Source organism: Chanodichthys erythropterus, chromosome 6, assembly GCF_024489055.1.
Source record: "Chanodichthys erythropterus isolate Z2021 chromosome 6, ASM2448905v1, whole genome shotgun sequence".
NCBI classification, from domain to species: Eukaryota; Metazoa; Chordata; class Actinopteri; order Cypriniformes; family Xenocyprididae; genus Chanodichthys; species Chanodichthys erythropterus.
In genome coordinates this window covers 893,947-919,000 of record NC_090226.1, presented here as the reverse complement: position 1 = coordinate 919,000, position 25,054 = coordinate 893,947, and the positions used below count along the sequence as shown (strand labels likewise).

Sequence of the window (25,054 nt, the reverse complement as noted above, 5' to 3'; positions counted from 1 at the left end):
ATATCACAATTCTGACTTTATATCTCACAATTCTGACTTTATAACCTTCAATTCTGACTTTATAACTCTCAATTCTGACTTTATAACTCACAATTCTGACTTTATAACCTTCAATTCTGACTTTATAACCTTCAATTCTGACTTTATAACTCTCAATTCTGACTTTATAACTCTCAATTCTGACTTTATATCTCGCAATTCTGACTTTATATCTCACAATTCTGACTTTATATCTCGCAATTCTGACTTTATAACCTTCAATTCTGACTTTATAACTCTCAATTCTGACTTTATATCTCGCAATTCTGACTTTATAACCTTCAATTCTGACTTTATAACTCTCAATTCTGACTTTATATCTCGCAATTCTGACTTTATATCTCACAATTCTGACTTTATAACTCTCAATTCTGACTTTATAACTCACAATTCTGACTTTATAACCTTCAATTCGGACTTTATAACTCTCAATTCTGACTTTATAACTCACAATTCTGACTTTATAACCTTCAATTCTGACTTTATAACCTTCAATTCTGACTTTATAACTCTCAATTCTGACTTTATATCTCGCAATTCTGACTTTATAACCTTCAATTCTGACTTTATATCTCACAATTCTGACTTTATAACCTTCAATTCTGACTTTATAACTCTCAATTCTGACTTTATATCTCGCAATTCTGACTTTATAACTCTCAATTCTGACTTTATATCTCACAATTCTGACTTTATAACCTTCAATTCTGACTTTATAACTCTCAATTCTGACTTTATATCTCGCAATTCTGACTTTATAACTCTCAATTCTGACTTTATATCTCGCCATTCTGACTTTATATCTCACAATCCTGACTTTATATCTCACAATTCTGACTTTATAACCTTCAATTCTGACTTTATAACTCTCAATTCTGACTTTATAACTCTCAATTCTGACTTTATATCTCACAATTCTGACTTTATATCTCGCAATTCTGACTTTATATCACACAATTCTGACTTTATATCTCACAATTCTGACTTTATAACCTTCAATTCTGACTTTATAACTCTCAATTCTGACTTTATATCTCACAATCCTGACTTTATATCTCACAATTCTGACTTTATAACCTTCAATTCTGACTTTATAACTCTCAATTCTGACTTTATAACTCTCAATTCTGACTTTATATCTCACAATTCTGACTTTATATCTCGCAATTCTGACTTTATAACTCACAATTCTGACTTTATAACCTTCAATTCTGACTTTATAACTCTCAATTCTCACTTTATATCTCGCAATTCTGACTTTATAACTCACAATTCTGACTTTATAACCTTCAATTCTGACTTTATAACTCTCAATTCTCACTTTATATCTCGCAATTCTGACTTTATAACCTTCAATTCTGACTTTATATCTCTCAATTCTGACTTTATATCTCACAATCCTGACTTTATATCTCGCAATTCTGACTTTATATCTCACAATTCTGACTTTATATCTCACAATTCTGACTTTATATCTCGCAATTCTGACTTTATAACCTTCAATTCTGACTTTATATCTCGCAATTCTGACTTTATATCTCACAATTCTGACTTTATATCTCGCAATTCTGACTTTATAACCTTCAATTCTGACTTTATATCTCGCAATTCTGACTTTATATCTCACAATTCTGACTTTATATCTCGCAATTCTGACTTTATATCTCACAATTCTGACTTTATATCTCGCAATTCTGACTTTATATCTCACAATTCTGACTTTATATCTCGCAATTCTGACTTTATAACCTTCAATTCTGACTTTATAACTCTCAATTCTGACTTTATATCTCGCAATTCTGACTTTATATCTCGCCATTCTGACTTTATATCACGCAATTCTGACTTTATAACTCTAATTTCTGACATTATATCTCGCCATTCTGACTTTATATCTCACAATTCTGACTTTATATCTCGCCATTCTGACTTTATATCTTGCAATTCTGACTTTATAACTCTCAATTCTGACTTTATAACTCTCAATTCTGACTTTATATCTCGCAATTCTGACTTTATATCTCACAATTCTGACTTTATATCACACAATTCTGACTTTATATCACAATTCTGACTTTATATCTCACAATTCTGACTTTATAACTCACAATTCTGACTTTATAACTCACAATTCTGACTTTATAACCTTCAATTCTGACTTTATAACTCTCAATTCTGACTTTATAACTCACAATTCTGACTTTATAACTCACAATTCTGACTTTATAACTCACAATTCTGACTTTATAACTCACAATTCTGACTTTATAACCTTCAATTCTGACTTTATAACTCTCAATTCTCACTTTATATCTCGCAATTCTGACTTTATAACCTTCAATTCTGACTTTATAACTCTCAATTCTGACTTTATATCTCACAATCCTGACTTTATATCTCGCAATTCTGACTTTATATCTCACAATTCTGACTTTATATCTCGCAATTCTGACTTTATAACTCACAATTCTGACTTTATAACCTTCAATTCTGACTTTATATCTCACAATTCTGACTTTATAACTCACAATTCTGACTTTATAACTCACAATTCTGACTTTATAACCTTCAATTCTGACTTTATAACTCTCAATTCTGACTTTATATCTCGCAATTCTGACTTTATAACTCTCAATTCTGACTTTATATCTCGCCATTCTGACTTTATATCACGCAATTCTGACTTTATATCTCACAATTCTGACTTTATATCTCGCAATTCTGACTTTATATCTCACAATTCTGACTTTATATCTCGCAATTCTGACTTTATATCTTGCAATTCTGACTTTATATCTCACAATTCTGACTTTATATCTCGCCATTCTGACTTTATATCTCACAATTCTGACTTTATATCTCGCCATTCTGACTTTATAACTCTCAATTCTGACTTTATATCTCACAATCCTGACTTTATATCTCGCAATTCTGACTTTATATCTCACAATTCTGACTTTATATCACACAATTCTGACTTTATATCACAATTCTGACTTTATATCTCACAATTCTGACTTTATAACTCACAATTCTGACTTTATAACTCACAATTCTGACTTTATAACTCTCAATTCTGACTTTATAACTCTCAATTCTGACTTTATAATTCTCAATTCTGACTTTATATCTCGCCATTCTGACTTTATATCTCTCAATTCTGACTTTATATCAAGAAATTCTGACTTTATATCTCTCAATGCTGACTTTATATCTCGCAATTCTGACTTTATATCTCGCAATCCTGACTTTATATCTCGCAATTCTGACTTTATATCTCACAATTCTGACTTTATATCACACAATTCTGACTTTATATCACAATTCTGACTTTATATCTCACAATTCTGACTTTATAACTCACAATTCTGACTTTATAACTCACAATTCTGACTTTATAACTCTCAATTCTGACTTTATAACTCTCAATTCTGACTTTATATCTCGCAATTCTGACTTTATATCTCACAATTCTGACTTTATATCTCGCAATTCTGACTTTATAACCTTCAATTCTGACTTTATAACTCTCAATTCTGACTTTATATCTCGCAATTCTGACTTTATAACCTTCAATTCTGACTTTATAACTCTCAATTCTGACTTTATATCTCGCAATTCTGACTTTATATCTCACAATTCTGACTTTATAACTCTCAATTCTGACTTTATAACTCACAATTCTGACTTTATAACCTTCAATTCGGACTTTATAACTCTCAATTCTGACTTTATAACTCACAATTCTGACTTTATAACCTTCAATTCTGACTTTATAACCTTCAATTCTGACTTTATAACTCTCAATTCTGACTTTATATCTCGCAATTCTGACTTTATAACCTTCAATTCTGACTTTATATCTCACAATTCTGACTTTATAACCTTCAATTCTGACTTTATAACTCTCAATTCTGACTTTATATCTCGCAATTCTGACTTTATAACTCTCAATTCTGACTTTATATCTCACAATTCTGACTTTATAACCTTCAATTCTGACTTTATAACTCTCAATTCTGACTTTATATCTCGCAATTCTGACTTTATAACTCTCAATTCTGACTTTATATCTCGCCATTCTGACTTTATATCTCACAATCCTGACTTTATATCTCACAATTCTGACTTTATAACCTTCAATTCTGACTTTATAACTCTCAATTCTGACTTTATAACTCTCAATTCTGACTTTATATCTCACAATTCTGACTTTATATCTCGCAATTCTGACTTTATATCACACAATTCTGACTTTATATCTCACAATTCTGACTTTATAACCTTCAATTCTGACTTTATAACTCTCAATTCTGACTTTATATCTCACAATCCTGACTTTATATCTCACAATTCTGACTTTATAACCTTCAATTCTGACTTTATAACTCTCAATTCTGACTTTATAACTCTCAATTCTGACTTTATATCTCACAATTCTGACTTTATATCTCGCAATTCTGACTTTATAACTCACAATTCTGACTTTATAACCTTCAATTCTGACTTTATAACTCTCAATTCTCACTTTATATCTCGCAATTCTGACTTTATAACTCACAATTCTGACTTTATAACCTTCAATTCTGACTTTATAACTCTCAATTCTCACTTTATATCTCGCAATTCTGACTTTATAACCTTCAATTCTGACTTTATATCTCTCAATTCTGACTTTATATCTCACAATCCTGACTTTATATCTCGCAATTCTGACTTTATATCTCACAATTCTGACTTTATATCTCACAATTCTGACTTTATATCTCGCAATTCTGACTTTATAACCTTCAATTCTGACTTTATATCTCGCAATTCTGACTTTATATCTCACAATTCTGACTTTATATCTCGCAATTCTGACTTTATAACCTTCAATTCTGACTTTATATCTCGCAATTCTGACTTTATATCTCACAATTCTGACTTTATATCTCGCAATTCTGACTTTATATCTCACAATTCTGACTTTATATCTCGCAATTCTGACTTTATATCTCACAATTCTGACTTTATATCTCGCAATTCTGACTTTATAACCTTCAATTCTGACTTTATAACTCTCAATTCTGACTTTATATCTCGCAATTCTGACTTTATATCTCGCCATTCTGACTTTATATCACGCAATTCTGACTTTATAACTCTAATTTCTGACATTATATCTCGCCATTCTGACTTTATATCTCACAATTCTGACTTTATATCTCGCCATTCTGACTTTATATCTTGCAATTCTGACTTTATAACTCTCAATTCTGACTTTATAACTCTCAATTCTGACTTTATATCTCGCAATTCTGACTTTATATCTCACAATTCTGACTTTATATCACACAATTCTGACTTTATATCACAATTCTGACTTTATATCTCACAATTCTGACTTTATAACTCACAATTCTGACTTTATAACTCACAATTCTGACTTTATAACCTTCAATTCTGACTTTATAACTCTCAATTCTGACTTTATAACTCACAATTCTGACTTTATAACTCACAATTCTGACTTTATAACTCACAATTCTGACTTTATAACTCACAATTCTGACTTTATAACCTTCAATTCTGACTTTATAACTCTCAATTCTCACTTTATATCTCGCAATTCTGACTTTATAACCTTCAATTCTGACTTTATAACTCTCAATTCTGACTTTATATCTCACAATCCTGACTTTATATCTCGCAATTCTGACTTTATATCTCACAATTCTGACTTTATATCTCGCAATTCTGACTTTATAACTCACAATTCTGACTTTATAACCTTCAATTCTGACTTTATATCTCACAATTCTGACTTTATAACTCACAATTCTGACTTTATAACTCACAATTCTGACTTTATAACCTTCAATTCTGACTTTATAACTCTCAATTCTGACTTTATATCTCGCAATTCTGACTTTATAACTCTCAATTCTGACTTTATATCTCGCCATTCTGACTTTATATCACGCAATTCTGACTTTATATCTCACAATTCTGACTTTATATCTCGCAATTCTGACTTTATATCTCACAATTCTGACTTTATATCTCGCAATTCTGACTTTATATCTTGCAATTCTGACTTTATATCTCACAATTCTGACTTTATATCTCGCCATTCTGACTTTATATCTCACAATTCTGACTTTATATCTCGCCATTCTGACTTTATAACTCTCAATTCTGACTTTATATCTCACAATCCTGACTTTATATCTCGCAATTCTGACTTTATATCTCACAATTCTGACTTTATATCACACAATTCTGACTTTATATCACAATTCTGACTTTATATCTCACAATTCTGACTTTATAACTCACAATTCTGACTTTATAACTCACAATTCTGACTTTATAACTCTCAATTCTGACTTTATAACTCTCAATTCTGACTTTATAATTCTCAATTCTGACTTTATATCTCGCCATTCTGACATTATATCTCGCCATTCTGACTTTATATCTCACAATTCTGACTTTATATCTCGCCATTCTGACTTTATATCTCACAATTCTGACTTTATATCTCGCCATTCTGACTTTATATCTCGCAATTCTGACTTTATATCTCACCATTCTGACTTTATATCTCACAATTCTGACTTTATAACCTTCAATTCTGACTTTATAACCTTCAATTCTGACTTTATATCTCACCATTCTGACTTTATATCTCGCAATTCTGACTTTATAACTCTCAATTCTGACTTTATATCTCGCCATTCTGACTTTATAACTCACAATTCTGACTTTATAACCTTCAATTCTGACTTTATAACCTTCAATTCTGACTTTATAACTCTCAATTCTGACTTTATATCACACAATTCTGACTTTATATCTCGCCATTCTGACTTTATATCTCGCCATTCTGACTTTATATCACACAATTCTGACTTTATAACTCATAATTCTGACTTTATAACCATCAATTCTGACTTTATAACCTTCAATTCTGACTTTATAACCTTCAATTCTGACTTTATAACTCTCAATTCTGACTTTATATCACACAATTCTGACTTTATATCTCGCCATTCTGACTTTATATCTCGCCATTCTGACTTTATATCACACAATTCTGACTTTATAACTCATAATTCTGACTTTATAACCATCAATTCTGACTTTATAACCTTCAATTCTGACTTTATAACCTTCAATTCTGACTTTATAACTCTCAATTCTGACTTTATATCACACAATTCTGACTTTATATCTCAATTCTGACTTTATATCTCACAATCCTGACTTTATATCTCTCAATTCTGACTTTATAACTCATAATTCTGACTTTATAACCCTCAATTCTGACTTTATAACCATCAATTCTGACTTTATATCACAATTCTGACTTTATTACTCTCAATTGTGAGAAAAAAAATGTCAGAATTGCGAGATAAAAAGTCGCAATTACTGTTTTTTTTATTATTATTTAGCGGCAGAAACAAGCTTCCATACTTTACACACTTAAGAATTTAACTTAATTTTTAGCACGATTTAGTGTCCCAGCCCTAATAAACACTTTTTGTTTGAAACTCTCTTCACATCCTGAAAGGAATCAATAATAAAAGAGGTCTAAAAATTTAAAATGTACATATAAAGCGAAGCTGTAACACATGAGATAAAGCACTTCATGAAGAGAAGCAGATCTGTCGTGAGTGTGTGTGTGTGTGTGTGTGTGTGTGTGTGTGTGTGTGTGTGTGTGTGAATCTCTGAAGGACGGAGATTCCCATCCAGAGCCGCTCACATGAGGGACCCAGCACCAAAATCTGCCAGACCAGCGATCAATTGCCATGAATTATTAATGCACACACAAACACACACACACACACACCTCAACCTTATTCATCATGCATTAATGTCAACACCTCTCTCCCACAATCCTTCACTGTGAACGGCCTTCTAACACTCTGAACTACTCCAGAAACCTCCCAGGAAATAAACACACACACATTTATCCAGCTATCTTTACGAGAACATACCATAAACATCTAATGTTTTATATAAATAAACAGACTAACTCAAACCCCAAACACTAAAAGAGAACTTAATAACAGTATTTACGCTTCTCCAAAGATTTTGTGAAAGTGCATCCCACACACACACACACACACACACACACACATGTTTGTTTTTGTGAATTGTGGGGACTTTCCATAGACTTCAATGCATTTTACACTGAACAAACTGTACATTCTATCCCCCTACCCTGCCCCTACCCCTAAACCTAACCCTCACAGGAAACTGTGCACACTTTTACTTTTTCACAAAAACTCATTCTATATGATTTATAAACCCATTTACATTGTGGGGACCGCTGGCTGGTCCCCACGATGTAGGTGAACTCAGGTTTATATTACATCATGGGGACATTTGGTCCCCACAATGTAATATAAACAAAAGCACACACACACACACACACACACACACACACACACACATTAATGCCAAGATAATGACATTTTCTGTCCTTTAAACCCATTCAGTTTATCAAGCAGTTTTCCTTGCAGAGACTATTGAGAGGTTCCATAATGCAGGTTGTGAGGACATTTAGTGAAGGCAAAACACACACACACACACACACACACACACACACACACACACACACACGCGGTCTGCATGCAGCATTTAATCACAGCTATCAGATTTCACACACACAGCGCAGAAAGACAGATGCAGAGAGACAGACAGATTCGCGACACTGACGCTCGTCCTCCTGACCTACAGATGCTGCGTTTCAACATCATCTCCTGTCTGTCTGTCTGACACTTACAGGCACAGATCCTCCGGCACACCAGCTTCCTCAACATATCGTCACGCTTTCCCACGCTGCCTCATTCTGACACTGCCTCCACCAGCGGCTCGACCCCTCCCTGCCTCCGTGTGTGTGTGTGTGTGAAAACAGGAGCGTGATGGGCTGATCTATCACTGATGAAGCCCCGCCCACAGGTCACTGGGTGGAGGAGAGCAGGGGGAGGGGCCACGCACACGGGCTGCGTCCAGAAGGGAATTCTAGCACACTGCTTACTACATGCACACTGCATACTATTTTTTAGACTATATGAAAAAGTATGCTGTATATAAAGATCAATGTTTCAGTATGTTGTCACATGACCTCACTTCAGTGTTTAATTCAGTGAGTGCTGTCCAGGTATAAATCTCATAATAAAAATTTAATAATTAAAATAGGATGTTTTTTAATTAGGGTTAGGGTTTTATTTTAATTAATGTAATTGTTCCAATTTGTGTAAAAAAAAAAAAAAAAAATGTACATGTATAAGAAATTAAAAATAAATAAGAAAATAATTATTTATTTAAAAATAAAAATTAATTAAAAATCCAGTTATCATTTCATAATAAAAATGTAATAATTAAAATAAGATATATATTTTTTTAAATTAGGGTTAGGGTTTTATTTTAATTAATGTAATTGTTCCAATTTGTGTAAAAAATTTTACATGTATAAAAAATAAATAAGATAAAAATATTTTATTTAAAAATAAAAATTAAGTAAAAATCCAGTTATCATTTCATAATAAAAATGTAATAATTAAAATAAGATATACAGGGTTAGGGTTTTATTTTAATTAAAATAATTGTTAAAATAAAAGTTAAAAATAACTTTTAATTAAAAATATTTAATTTTAAAAATTAGTATATTAAAATATTATTATTAATACTAATTTGACTCGCCTTCTCTGCAAAACACAGCCCTCTAGAGACTAATAATAATAATAATAATAACATTATACAGTATTATTATTATTATTATTATTATTAGTCTCTAGAGGGCTGTTTTGCAGAGAAGGTGAGTCAAATGGATGGAGGCTAACTGAAATAATAATTAATACAAGATTCATTTATAAATATCACAAGTATAACTGAAAAACATCATTATTATTATCATAGTTTTTATTATTATCTATTATTATAGTTTCTAGAGAGCTGGGTTTTGGAGAGAAGGCGAGTCAAAGGGATGGAGGCAGTCTAATATGATAATAATTATATAATAATAAAAAATAATTAATATAAAATATTAAGTATAAGTACTATCAATAATAATTATTAATATAATAATAATAAGTATTATAATAGTAGAAGTTAGCAAAACATCTAAAATCACTTACAGCATCTTTAACCTTTGGAAGTCTGATCCAAAGAGGGAGACGTTAAATATTACTGGTGATGATGTCAGTCCTGGATTATTCATCACAGATCAATCTGAGAGCATTGCATTGTGGGATAAACTACATCACTGCATGTGAACGGCACATTTTGGCAAGAGCAGTAGGTCAAAATTCACATAATGTACACTAAGTATGTACTGCAGAAATATTAATAATATAGTATAGTATAGTAATATCACACCCTGTACACACACACACACACACACACACACACACAAGTGTGTCGCATCTAAACAGCTGACTGAAGTGCGTAATCATCATGACTCCTGATGATGTCACGCTGACAAACACACCGTCACACACTGAGAGAACTACTTTGCTCACCCTCCTAATGAGTTTAACCAGCAATATCTTCTGACATCACATCATTTTAAAGAGTCGCTGCACATCTGTATCACACTGATGGAACGACAATAAACATTCAGTAATAATGTGTCCAGTCCATGAAATTAAAACACATTAAAACAAATAATTATAGATCTAGTTATAAGTCAAAATGCAAATAAAGAAGAAATCAGATCATTCAGGAATATTGTTGAATAAAGCAGCGATATCTTCACAGATGCTCAGGCCAGCAGGCGTGACGCCACACTTCACCAGCAGGTGGCAGAACACTGAAGCTGATGAGCTGGTGGTTTGTGTCACAGAGCGCAGGAATGTGTCACTTCCTGGTGAAGTACCATATTGCAAAATCTATTGTGGATTAGTAACATCATAAAATGCCACAGTGGGCGAGACTCAAACTCACAAGAAAAATAGAAAAATCAAAATCACAAAGTATCAACTCTGTCATATGAGTAAATAATCATCTCTGCATGCTGAACACGGGTTCATCCTGTCCTGATCATGTGATTCAGGACCAGCTCTCACAACAAACACTTCAAATAAACCTTAAGTTTGATCCGAGATGACGTCTTTCACTCACACTGATCTCCCTGACTAATGATTTCTGAGCCTGTAATAAAGAAAATTGGCTGTAATAACGTCTGTAAGGGAGCTCAACTCCTGTCTGCTTTCAGAGGATTTAATAATCCTCATTAAAACTGTGAGAAACATTCACTGACTGATGGGAGGTTATAACCAAACGTTTCAGGGGTTTGTGGACCCCTAGTGGTCCTTGACGTAATGCCAGGGTTAGGGTTTTATTTTAATTAATGTTATTGTTCCAATTTGTGTAAAAAAAACTTAAATGTATATAAAAATAAAAAAGGATATAAATAACTTATTTAAAAATAAAAATTCATTAAAAAAATCCAGTTATCATCTTATAATAAAAATGAATTAAAATTAAAATAAGATATGAAGAGTTTCGTTGCAAAACGAGATAACTCCGTTTTTAACATTTTTGTCAAAACATGTTATTATTATGTTATCATGTTATTATTTTGTTTTATGGTGCTACTTAGCTGTATTTTTTAAGTTATGAAGGTTTAAATCAAAACAAACCAACTGCAGTTGAATTGATATTAATTGGAATGCACAACCAAAAAATTTAAAATTTGAAAAATTAAAAAAACTGAGTTATCTCGTTTTGCAACGAAACTCTTCAGGGGGTCCTTATAAAATATCCAAATATGAATATTTGTATATTTTGACATTTGACACGTTCCCATAAAAGAAGATAATATATGTATAATATAACTGACGATATGACTGAATATTAAGTCGACTAACGTAGTTGTAAATTATAATTGATTGTATTTGGTCGTCACAAAGACATCAATGATGCCAATGAGCCGATATAATTGTGGGGTCCTTGACGACGGTTCTAAATATGTCCATTACTCAAAAAAGGCTGAGATTCACTGGTGTAGTTCACAGAACACAAAATGTTTATCGCGCATTTTCGTGTCACTAACGAAACAGGCTGAGACTGATTTTAACACACTTCAGGAAATATTCCTGTGTCTCTTTCACAGCAGATCGATCATCATTCTGAGTTAAATGTGTTCAGAAGTCTGAAAATCTGCGTGCAGCTTTAAGGAACGTCACTAACAAACACCTTTTTCTGCAATTAAGCAAACTTTTTAGGTGTTATTTCATAAAATTTAGTGTTTATGTGTGTACAATTGTTCAGAACTGTGCTAAATAACCATGTGCTGATCATCATCTTTGAAAGTGTCGAAAATTGTCACTGCCGAAACATGTCATCATTGTTTCGGTAATGACAAATAATCATTTATTTGGGGGAAATAAACAATTTTAGTACAGTTATGCAAATCATTAGTGTTTTAGTATGTGAGTTAAATTGTGTCATGTGATGCGGTCACTACCAACACATTACTGTCACGACCGAAACTGTGCATCACGACCGAAACATGAGATGATTTGTCAAAAATAAAGTATATTGAATGATCAACTCAGATGTTATTATAGTGTTTGATTCAATGTTTATTCAAACTGATGAATCCTTCACTTTGAAATCAGTTTGATAAACTTTATGACTTTTACAAAGAAACATTCAAAATACAACAAATCTCATAAATCACACTTGAAATATTGTTAAAATTGTAATTGTTATTGATTTACCTGTGAAAACTGTTTTAAAAAATAACAAAAAATATATTTACAATGCAGATGTAAACAAAATCTTAATAGGTCAATGTGACTCTTCTGATTAAATTATTTATTATTGTGTTTCGGTAGTGACAAAAAGGAACACAATCATTTATTTGGGGGAAATAAACTAAATTTTAGTACTGTTATGCAAATCATTAGTGTTTTAGTATGCGAGTTAAATTGTGTCATGTGATGTGGTCACTACCAACACATTACTGTAACTACCGAACATGGTGAAGTTAGTTTTTTATGTGTGGACAAGTGTTCAGATCTGTGTTAGCTAACCATGTGCTGATTATCATCTTTGAGCGGCTCAAAAGTGTCGAAAATTATCACTACCGAAACTTCACCACATGTTTCAGTCGTGATTGTTTCGGTAGTGACAAAAGGGAACATATAATCATGTATTTGGGGGAAATAAACACAATTTTAGTGCAGTTATGCATATCGTTTATGTTTTAGTATGCAAGTTAAATTGTGTCATGTGATGCGGTCACTACCAACACATTACTGTCACTACCGAAACATGATTTGTCAAAAATAAAGTATATTGAATGATCAACTCAGATGTTATTATAGTGTTTGATTCAATGTTTATTCAAACTAATGAATCCTTCACTTTGAAATCAGTTTGATAAACTTTATGACTTTTACAAAGAAACATTCAAAATACAACAAATCTCATAAATCACGCTTGAAATATTGTTAAAATTGTAATTGTTATTGATTTACCTGTGAAAACTGTTTTAAAAAATAACAAAAAATATATTTACAATGCAGATGTAAACAAAATCTTAATAGGTCAATGTGACTCTTCTGATTAAATTATTTATTATTGTGTTTCGGTAGTGACAAATTTGAGGAGACGAAAAATATTCCAAAACTTTCTGAGAATACAATATGAGAATTGACTGCACAATTACTAGAAATGTGTACCTTTAGTGTTAAACAATTTGCATTCATACAAAATTTGTGAAAAAAGAGAGATTTTCAACTCTGACTTTGAACTAATTCTCTAGAATGACCCATATAGGCTTCCTTTTGTTAATGCAAAATCTCATTACATTTGATTTGATGGCGAATGCTTCCTTATCTGCATGTGTGCAGATGTTACAGTGCATTAATGCATCAAACAAACTGATCTTTCTCCCTCCTTCGAGGCAAAAACACCCACAATATGACCAGCAATGCTCAAATTGTTCTCTAACCTACTTTTAAAGTGATCATGTGAAGTGACGAGTAGCTGGACCGACCAGAGGTATAAAAAAGTGTCCTATTTCAGCCGTGTGTCCAATCCAAAGCTGCTTATTTCTGTGCCGTAGCGTGTGGGCTGATCTCACACACACTTTCATTCTTACGAAACACACACAAGATGCTGTAAACACTCTCCCTCAAAGGCAGCAGAAAGTGGGGTTAAGACCATATTAAACTGCACAAACCTCCGTTAGATTTCATCATGTCAGGCGTCTATCGCTGGAGCTCGTCTCTGTGATTCACAGGCTTCTATTCACCGCAGGCATGTTAATTGGCAGCTGAGAAATGCAGGACAAAAGCAACATTCAGCCGGTTTCCTCTGAAAACACAAACACCGGAGGAAACCGCGGCTCATTTTCTGTTCATTACAGTTACTGTTTATGAAACTCTCGAATCGGTTTTAACGGACTATTGTTAACAGATTTTATTTGTGAGTTTGAGAAGTCTATCATCACTATTACTAGTGCTTATTTTAGTGTTAAACTTCAGCATGTGACTCGGTTTGCACCTGGTATGAATTTCTGTCTCGGTTCATAATTAAGCTAGTGAAAAAAACCTGTACCAAAATACATTTATTTTATAATTACTTAACATATTTACAGACATATTGCTTGGGATTTACTGATATAAAAGTATAATTAAACTTTATTTGGAGTATTTCTTTATTGCACAATGCACATTTCTTAATATTACACCTAACATGTGTTTTAGTATCACTATTAGTAAGGATAGTAAATGCAAGATATTTAACGTGTACCTAAAGTATACTTACAATTAAATATACTTTTGTATATTTTTCTGCACAATTAAAGTGTGTTTGATCCAATATAGCAGACTTTAAGTACACCAAAACTACAATTGCAGGGTATTTATGCTAAGTACATAAATTTGTAAATGTATTTATAGTATACTTAGCATAAAATAAATGCATTTCAAATAAACTTTGGTATATTCATTTTTCACTAGGGTAGTCAGTGCTAAATATTAGAGTTAGATTTTTTAGTTTTTAACAGCATGCCAGTTTCTTTGGAAATGTTCATGCTGAAAACTAAATATTAATTATTAAAATTTAAAGCAGAAGATATTTATAACCCTAACCCCAAAAATCTAAAACTACTTTTGTATTAACTTGATAAAAAAAAAAAATTCAAGAGTATCAATAATTTCCTCAGATGAGTAGAAATATTAAAATTACAACAAGTTTTTAAATTTTACTAAAAAGTTATTAAAATATATATATATATATATATATATTAGGGCTGTCAAACGATTAATCGCGATTAATCGCATACAAAATAAAAGTTTGAGTTTGTATAATATATGTGTGAGTAATGTGTGTAATTAATATGTACATATAAATACACACAAATTAATGTATATATTTAAGAGAAATATGTTATTTATGTACAAAAAAATGTATTTATATATAATATAAATTATATAAAAATATAAATAAATACATATACTTGTAAATATTTCTCAAATATATACATGGATGTGTTTGTATTTATATATACATAATAATTACACACAGTACACCCACATATATTAGGCAAACTCAAACTTTTATTTTGTATGCGATTAATCGTGATTAATCGTTTGACAGCCCTAATATATATATATATATAAAATGTTGATTAACTTGATTTTTAATAAATAGTAAGTTCAGATTTTCTTAGAGGAGTAGCATTGAAGCTTGTTTCCACCACTGAATAAATATTAAAAAAAGTAATTGTGACTTTTTATCTCACAATTCTGACTTTTGAGATATAAACTCGCAATTCTGAGTCTTTTTTTCTCATAATTGGACTTTATAACTCAAAAATGCGAGTTTATATCTCACAATTCTGAGAAAAATGTGAGAACAAAGTCAGAATTGCGAGATAAAAAGTCACAGTTATCTTTTATTTTTATTATTCCGTGGCGGAAACAAGCTTCCATACAGTAGAGCTATTGCAATCTGATAAAATATCTAACTATAAGTGTAAATGTGGTCTAAAATGTTTAATTGTATATGCAGTCAAACCAACTAGCAGTTTGTCAAGTGTTTAGTCTTACTTTTTAATCTCAAAATAGATTAATCAACATTTTTATGCAACTGACTTAAAAAATTATGACTTTCAAGAGAAAAAATAAGATGACTTGTAATACTAGTGTTATGCAACAGGCGGTCAGAAATGCATGTGACCTGACAAGCAATCATCGCAGTATATTAGGGAATTTGCGCAAACCTTTTTCTGTGCATTTTTATTTTGTGCCAAGTCACTTACTACACTGATGCATGTTAATGTTAGTCATGAAATCAGAGAGCGTCCCCTCAAAGACAGAAATCCGATCACACGCGGTCACATTTGAGATGTAAATACCAGGTGTAAACGGGGCCGAAGGTGATAACGGGAACATTTACAGCCTGTCAACATCAGATGAATGCCAGAGCAGCGAATGGGATCAGAAAATCCCTAAAGGAGAACAAGACGCACATCCCGGGACTCTGAACGGAGTCGTGTGGACGGAAGAGTATCAAATATTGAGTTCATGATCATGAATACTTCAGAGCACTTCAGACACCTGAGACGTGAAACTCACATGAACTGAAGCAGCAAACGAGCGTTAAAACAGCGTTAATATGCTAATGATGTTGATTACGCTGAAGAAAGACGAGCTCAAGACATTCAGAAGATGCTAAAACTCACACCTGAATCGAAAGGAGAAACACCGGATCCTCACATGCATTAGATCACATCGTCACACAGAAATACACCCGTGTAAACATCTTTAATGCACCTGCAACAGAGCAGTACAACACACCCGGAGCTGGTGAACTAAAGGCAGATGTTTTGCAGTAATGTTCATGTGATCTTACCGTCCCCTGCTGTCATGACGGAGGCTTGATTTGTAGTGATGAAGCTCTGCTGTGTCTTGTGACTGAACACACACACACACTGCTGCTCTGTCTGCAGCGACTCCCTCTCTACTGACCTCACTCACATTTAAAGGAATAGTTCAGACAAAAATTAAAAGTCTGTCAAATCTCATAAAATGTTGGAAGCTGAGCATAAACAACCATGACATTTCAGAACTTTGATGGAGTGAAGGAACATCAGCGATTAAAAGCCTGTTTACGACAAGGATGATAACTTTAGTGATAAAGATACAGACTCTAAAAAATGCTGGGTTAACCCAGCGATTGGGTCGTTCTAACCCGGCGACTGGATTCATTTAACCTGCCGACTGGGTCGTTTTAACCCGGCGACTGGGTCATTTTAACCCGTTGACTGGGTCATTTTTAACTGAGAGATAGGGTCATTTTAACCCAGCAACTAGGTCATTTTTAACCCCACGACTGGGTTCATTTTACCCGGCGACTGAGTCATTTAACCCAGCAACTGGGTCATTTTAATCCGGCAACTGGGTTGTTTTAAATCGGCAACTGGGTTCTTTCAACTCAGCAACTGGGTCATTTTAACCCGGTGACTGGATCATTTTAACCCAGAAACTGGGTCATTTTAACCCGGTGACTGGATCATTTTAATCCAGAAACTGGGTCATTTTAACCCAGCGACTGGGTCATTTTAACCCGTTGACTGGGTCATTTTTAACTGAGAGATAGGGTCATTTTAACCCAGCAACTAGGTCATTTCTTAACCCCGCGACTGGGTTCATTTAACCCGGTGACTGGGTCATTTTTAACCCCACGACTGGGTTCATTTTACCCGGCGACTGAGTCATTTAACCCAGCAACTGGGTCATTTTAACCCGGCAACTGGGTTGTTTTAAATCGGCAACTGGGTTCTTTCAACTCAGCAACTGGGTCATTTTAACCCGGTGACTGGATCATTTTAACCCAGAAACTGGGTCATTTTAACCCGGTGACTGGATCATTTTAATCCAGAAACTGGGTCATTTTAACCCAGCGACTGGGTTCATTTAACCCGGCGACTGGGTCATTTTAACCCTGTGACTGGGTTCATTTAACCCGGCAACTGCGTCATTTTTAACCCCGTGACAGGGTCGTTTTAACCCAGCGACTGGGTCATTTTTAACTTGGCGACTGGGTCATGTTTAACCCCGTGACTGGATTCATTTAACCCGGCAACTGGGTCATTTTAACTTGGCGATTGGGTCGTTCTAACCCCACGACTGGGTCATTTTTAACTTGCCGACTGGGTCGTTTTAACCCCACAATTGGATTAATTTAACCTGGCGACTGGGTCATTTTAACCCAGAGATATGGTCATTTTAACCCAGCGACTGGGTCATTTTAACCCAGCGATTGGATTAATTTAACCTGGCGACTGGGTCGTTTTAACCCAGAGATATGGTCATTTTAACCCAGCAATTGGATTAATTTAACCTGGTGACTGGGTCGTTTTAACCCAGAGATATGGTCATTTTAACCCAGCGACTGGGTCATTTTTAACTTGGCGACTGGGTCATTTTTAACCTCGTGACTGGATTCATTTAACCCGGCGACTGGGTCATTTTAACTTGGCGATTGGGTTGTTCTAACCCCATGACTGGGTCATTTTTAACCCAGTGACTGGGTCGTTTTAACCCAGAGATATGGTCATTTTAACCCAGCGATTGGATTAATTCAACCTGGCGACTGGGTCGTTTTAACCCACAGATATGGTCATTTTTACCCAGTGATTGGGTTGTTTTAACCCAGTATTTTTAATGTGTCGTTTTATAACAATAACGGCACAGAGAAACCATATCAGAATAATCACTTATTTCACGTATTTCCAACTTCTTTTTACTTCAAAGCAAAGAACGAAAAAGAACTTCGCTGTGAGTATATCTGGCACTGAATCAGTGTACGTTATGTGAGCATGAGTACGAGCAGTAAGTTTGTGCTGCAGTTCACTTAACGACCACCGGTGTCACTAATAACAAGGGTTTCTGAATTCTACATCCCCTTTAAACCATAAACTCACTTCATTTTAATACATTTTTCAGAAAACACGACTTAAAATCTCAAGTAAATATATCTTGATTTAAGAATATTAGTTTGTACTGGAAAACAAGACAAAAACACCGATGTCTACAAACTAAATGTTTCAGACGAGGCTTTGATGGTTTGTATTCGGCTGAAGTCTCTCTTTGAAGTGTGTTTTATTTTCAGGTACCGCTGTGTGTCCTTTATGCTGTTAACCTTTAAACAAGCCTGGAAACAAAAGCTGCTGGCATGTTTGGCCTTTTATTGTAATTCAGAGAGCACTGACAGTACAAAACCATAACAATCACATTTATACAGCATTGCAACACATTGATGGTGACATAGTGTGTGATTATGAGCAGCAGCACTGGCAGTTTCCTCAATGTTAATCTATCTCAGCCTAATGCACTAAACCATGCCGCAATTATAGTTTGATTGACATGAAACATTGTGGGCGCTTGGCACTTTTTGAAACATGCTTTTAGTCATTACTTTTGCCATTCATATGTTTTAGATTTAGTCTTTTAATGCATAAGGATGTATTTTTTTCATATGCATCATGTACTGTTTACTGTTTGTAAACTTTAAAATGCTGTTTAAAGAAAAAGTAAAACTGCATCAATAGATTGAGAATAGATGAAGTCGTCCCACATTCCACCGTCCCAAACGAAACCAAAACTACGGTCACATATCACACGCACAATGAAACTGGGGCAGCGAGGAAACAATGGCTTAACAATGAAAACAATCTCACCAGCGAGCAATTCTCTCACACACACACACACACACACACAGAAGAAACCTCGCAGTAACTTCATACAGCACCTGAACACGCTTTCATCTCTTTCATTTCCAGCCGACAGCATCTGTTCCTGCTCACACATACATGTCAAACAAAAGCAGATTCACTCACCTGCGGACAGGATCATGTTCCCAGACCTCTGGACTTCATCAAACCTGCTGAAAATCACATTCAGCCTGAACAAAACAAACAGAAGATGCATAACAGGACTTAATAAAGCTTGAACACATTGTAAAAAATAATAACTCAAACACAAATAACACTGTCAGTATTTTAATTGGTAAAACGTGCAACACAGAAAACAGCTGAGAACAATAAAATGTGCTTGAGGTTTTACAAAATATGTTTTTTTAAATGTGGATGCCATGATACATTGATTTTAATAATAATCTAATAATAATCAAGCTTTTAATTTTGTTTAATTTTTGGACTTGTAGATGAGTCTGTATAGTTTCCTCTTCTTCTTCTAAATTATTTTTTATTTAAACATATATTAAACAAGTATTTGCCATTGTGTAGCGTTTACTACAGTGAGCGAGTGGATCAGGTGATCCGAGCTGCTGTGATTGAGTGGAGGCGGGGACTAATTTGCATATTCATGAGTTTGCGTATACTATATGAAGCAAGGGTGTCGAGTTACATTCAAGCTATTTTAAGGCATGAAGACATTATTTTCACAGGAAAAAGTCATTTTGGTTATCAAAGATGAGTTTTAAAGGATAAACTTATTGACTGCAGGGGGACTTTGAACTAATCCTTTAATGTGATTGTATTACCGTGATTGCGGCAGTCCCTTTTTCCCCAGATCCATCCTCACTCTCTCCCCTACGTGTCTGTAAATCTCCACCAAGCAGTTCATCGCACCGTCTCGAACCTGAGGATCAACATATTTATTTATTCTACAAGTTATTTTTAACCTGGAACCACATATAATATAATGCATTGTGGTATTTCCATATACAACCATTTAATAACATGGTATATGATCATCTGTGCATGGTATTAGTCCTCTCAATGCCAGTTGCATTTCCTGTGATCACCAGCAGGAGGCGCCACAGACCAAAATACTACAATCCCAGCGATTTCATGAAACTGAAAAGAATAAAAGTCTGTATATGTGAAGAAAAACACTCACCTGACTGGTGGGGTCTCCCAACAAATGACAAATATGAGGAACAATCTTGCTGAGGGTTAATCCGTGGGCTCCATATCTGCAAAATACAACAAGGAAAAAGACAGAAATTACAAAAACAGAATTTTAAATGAAAATAAACATGTAAATCTGACGGATACATACACATTAAGAGTAGAGATAAGGCAAAAGCAAACAGCTTCTCTGGTCCTGCTGTTTTTATGACGGAAGCCGCCCAGCATTCGGTCCCAAACATACTGCAAATAAAAACACTTTAACCACAGTTTCAAGAGAAGTTTTACTCGAGAGCAGGACTCAGGTGATTCACCTGCGGATTGGCCGCTTGGTCCATGATTTTTAACAGAAGCGACTGTGCTTGATCCCGAACCTGGTCCTTAGAATCGCCCAAACGATCGATTAAACTGGGCAGAACTGAGAGAAGAAGAATCAAAAAGTGAACATTTTAATCTGTTAAATATTAATAAAACTAAATATTATTAAATGATTCACCTGTTCCTATTTGTGTTTTGAAGCGTTCCTGTAGTCTGGTCACTAGAGCGGACACTATGTCCATTCCCAGCAGCGCCACCTTAAAAAAATAAATAAAAATATGATAAAAGTAAGATATTTTAATAAAAACATCAATAACTTGCATTATAAATGACATTCAGTAACATTTTAAGCTCAAAACTGCACTAAAAACTGTGTCAGAGAGTGTATGCAAATTCCTTCAGCAAAGGATTATGGGTAATGGTCACTGTACTGCGTTTTATTGTTGAATATTCACACAAATAAGAGTCTTTTATGGTAAATAATCACTGAATCCTTTCAACTAAAACATGCTGAATCAAACGAGCACGAGATATCAGATAAACAGCAGTATTTTGCGTTCATCACAGTTACCATCATTGTGAACACCAGCAGGACTGAAGGAAGCCATGGGCTGCAGTGCGACCGATAACCTTCCTTGTCTGGGGGTGGATTGGGATGTTCAATGAACGTATAGTGAGAACAGCCCTGCTAACACCTAACCAACACAATCAGCATCACCTGAACTATTTAGTTTGGGCTATGGTGCAATTTTTGGAACCCTTTATGAGTTACAGTTACAAGAGTAGAGCACATATTACATCTAACGCGCCCTCTAGTGCATATATGAATTATTACATGATGGCAAATGGTGAAGGTAAACATTCAGAAGCAGTTTCAAATTTAGTAAGAAACGCATGCATAGTTTTACAAAGTGTGTTTAAAAACAGACAGAGATGTCTTGATCATTTCTGATTGTGTTTAAAAAGACGCTATAATTGCATACTTCATAATGTGTGCAATGCACTATTTTTCACTAAATGTTAAATATTGTTCACCTGCAATGTGTGCATGAATAGATAAATATTAGTTTGCACAAACACACAAGGAATTTGTTGTGGTTTTCTACAGGAGCTCTTGGTACACATGCATATGACATGAGAACAGAAATATTTAAATAAGTAAAATAAAATAAAAATACTAATGTGGTATACATCTGGAACATAAGACATACAGATTTGTATTGTATATAAAGCAGGATTAATAGATTATATATATTTACACAACTAATTTTTTCACTATTTAAAAAAAAATCTATATGGAATTCTTAAGTTGTCTTGATCATTTCTGATTTTGATTAAAAAACGTTATAATTGCATAATGTGTGCAATGCACTATTTTTCACTGAATATTAAATATTGTTCACCTGCAATGTGTGCATGAACAGCTAAATATTAGTTTTGAGATAAATACAAAACATTTCTTATATTAAAGTTTTTAATGTTGTTTATATGTCTATGTGGTGTTTTTAATATGATTTAAGACAAACCATGTGCAAATGCATAAGTCAACACCACTGCTGAGTGTTTTATAATTTTAAAAACTGCAGTGATCTAAAGAGTTTTTTTTTTTTTTAAATCGCATAAAAAACTAGCCTACCTTGTAACCAATCGCGTCAGCATGTGGGCGGGCTTTAGCATATCATTAACTATGACCTATCTGAGTCTCAAGAGAAGGTTATCCCAGTTTATTTTTCTGTTGATACGAAAAATGGGGTAGATTTAGCAATATAGTGGGTGTATGGTGTATATTACGATGTTATGATGAAATATGCCTTTCTCCACTAAGTTGTTTAAAGCGTTTCTATGAATACCGTATGTACGTGATGTCACGTCGACCGTTGGGACTGTGGTTACGCCCACTGAGTGGCAAAAGACTGAGCAGCATTGGTTAAACCGTGAATGCCGCGAAAAACACACAAAACACATCCAAAACAAGAGCTTTGCGATTAACTGTACATATAGATCTGACACAAAATCTGAGGTATATTTTTACAGACTGCTGAAAGCTACAGAAAATAGAAGCAAATAGGTCGCTGCATTTCACAGAAACAGCTGGACTCCAGCAGAGAAACATGTTTTGCAGTTATCATTTTGTGTCAAACTGTTGGATTTCTGGGGTAAAAATTATACCGTATATATTGTATTGTTATATATTATATACTCATCAATCTTATATTCTGCATAATTTGGTGTTTTTAAATAAACACTGACAAAAACTATACACGTTTTAGGGCTGGACGATATGATGATATATATATAACATGATATATAAGTTATCACTCCGATTTAAACCTACCTATATTGTATTTATATAAAGCGTTCACATGCAGATTTGCTTTATAAATGCACATATAAATGTCAGGAAACACGAGTCCTGGCTGCATGTCAATATCCGTGGATTAGGTTTCTTTGACAAACACTTTCGAGCCCAACCTTTACTGTAATCGTTTGTTTTACTCGCAGTTTCCTCTATTAAATCCAGTCATGCAGCAGCTTCTTTTGCGGGAAAGTGACGACTAAGCATATTTTATATTTTAAAAACTGCAGCGATCTAACGACAGTTTCAAAAAAGGCGGTTTGAAATCGCATCACAATCGCGTCAGCGTGTGGGCGGGCTTTAGCATATCATTAACTATGACCAATAGTCTCAAGAGGTTTATTTTTCTGTTGATACGAAAAATCGGGTATATTTAGCAATATAGCAGGTGTATGATGTATATTACGATGTTATGATGAAATATGCCTTTCTCCACTGACATTCTGAGTTGTTTAAAGCGTTTCTAAGAACACCGATCAAAGACTAAAGATGGTGCACCTCCAAAGCTGTTTGCCAAGCTTTCGATTAAATTTCATATTTGAAATCAACAATGAAATCTCACAATAACTGTATCATAATTTTTTTTTCCCAAACGCTCGAATCATAACAAAAAAATACTTTATTTTTATGCTGGAAGTTAATGCGCATGCGCAGACCTAAATGCTCGTCTCTTGTGCCTCATTTTTGAGGCGCTCGTCTGACTGTTTCTATAGAAACCGGTGCTTTTAACGGCCGCTGCAGTAACAAGATGACTTTACCAGTCGGCGATTGGCTCTTATTTAGAAGGCGGGACTTATTCCGCCATATTGCGCGTTTCCCCTTTCCCCATTCAAAACAATATGAGTGACAGGTCTTGTAATATTCTATAGTCTTTGGTAAAACACGCAATAATGGCGGAATAAGCACGGCCTTCTAAGACAGTTGTTATCAGATTTCATTGGTAATTTCAAATATAAAGTTTAATCAAAAGCTTGGTGAACACCTTTGGAGAATTTGTTTCCCTATTCAAAAGAGATAGAAGCTGCACTTACTGTATATGCCTGAGAGGCGTTTCTAAGATGGCCGCCGAGTGCGTGTCTCAATCAGCTCCCTAGTTCAGTAGTCAGTGCACTGATCAGGGAGTCGGCCACATTCATTTTCTGATTCATGACCTAGGGAGCTGATTGAGATGCAGTGTTGGACTTTGATACTGATTTTTAGAAAGCAGCTGTCTGACTCTGAGATGACGAACGGGAACATGGTTTGTGTAACATTAGCAACACATTATTAGCAGCTGTTTGATAATGTAGTCAAGCAAAAGGCTAATCATATTAATTACTGTTATGTGTCCAATGTTGTAAAAAGCTATACAATTGTGCAGCCTTTACCTTAGTAAGTTGACTGAGTGGAGCTTGTGTGAGTGAATGGAGGCGGGGCTAATTTGCATATTCATAGATCCGCGTTTTAAAGGG

At 34.0% G+C, this 25,054-nt stretch overlaps 1 protein-coding gene and 1 non-coding gene across 2 annotated transcripts in view; one reads left to right on the top strand and one right to left on the bottom strand.

Annotated features, from left to right (window-relative positions):
- LOC137021353 (CLIP-associating protein 1-B) overlaps positions 1-25,054 on the bottom strand; it is an 81,163-nt gene that overhangs the window by 43,959 nt on the left and 12,150 nt on the right. Inside the window, exons 3-8 of the mRNA XM_067387667.1 lie at positions 21,426-21,504; positions 21,244-21,347; positions 21,081-21,172; positions 20,919-20,994; positions 20,560-20,657; positions 19,895-19,959 (exon numbers count right to left, since the gene is read on the bottom strand). Coding sequence (XP_067243768.1) covers positions 19,895-19,959; positions 20,560-20,657; positions 20,919-20,994; positions 21,081-21,172; positions 21,244-21,347; positions 21,426-21,504 — 514 coding nt within the window. The remainder of the gene's footprint in view (positions 1-19,894; positions 19,960-20,559; positions 20,658-20,918; positions 20,995-21,080; positions 21,173-21,243; positions 21,348-21,425; positions 21,505-25,054) is intronic.
- Positions 21,876-22,006, top strand: LOC137021902 (U4atac minor spliceosomal RNA). Its single transcript, XR_010895393.1, has one exon. It is a non-coding gene; the product is annotated as a U4atac minor spliceosomal RNA (small nuclear RNA).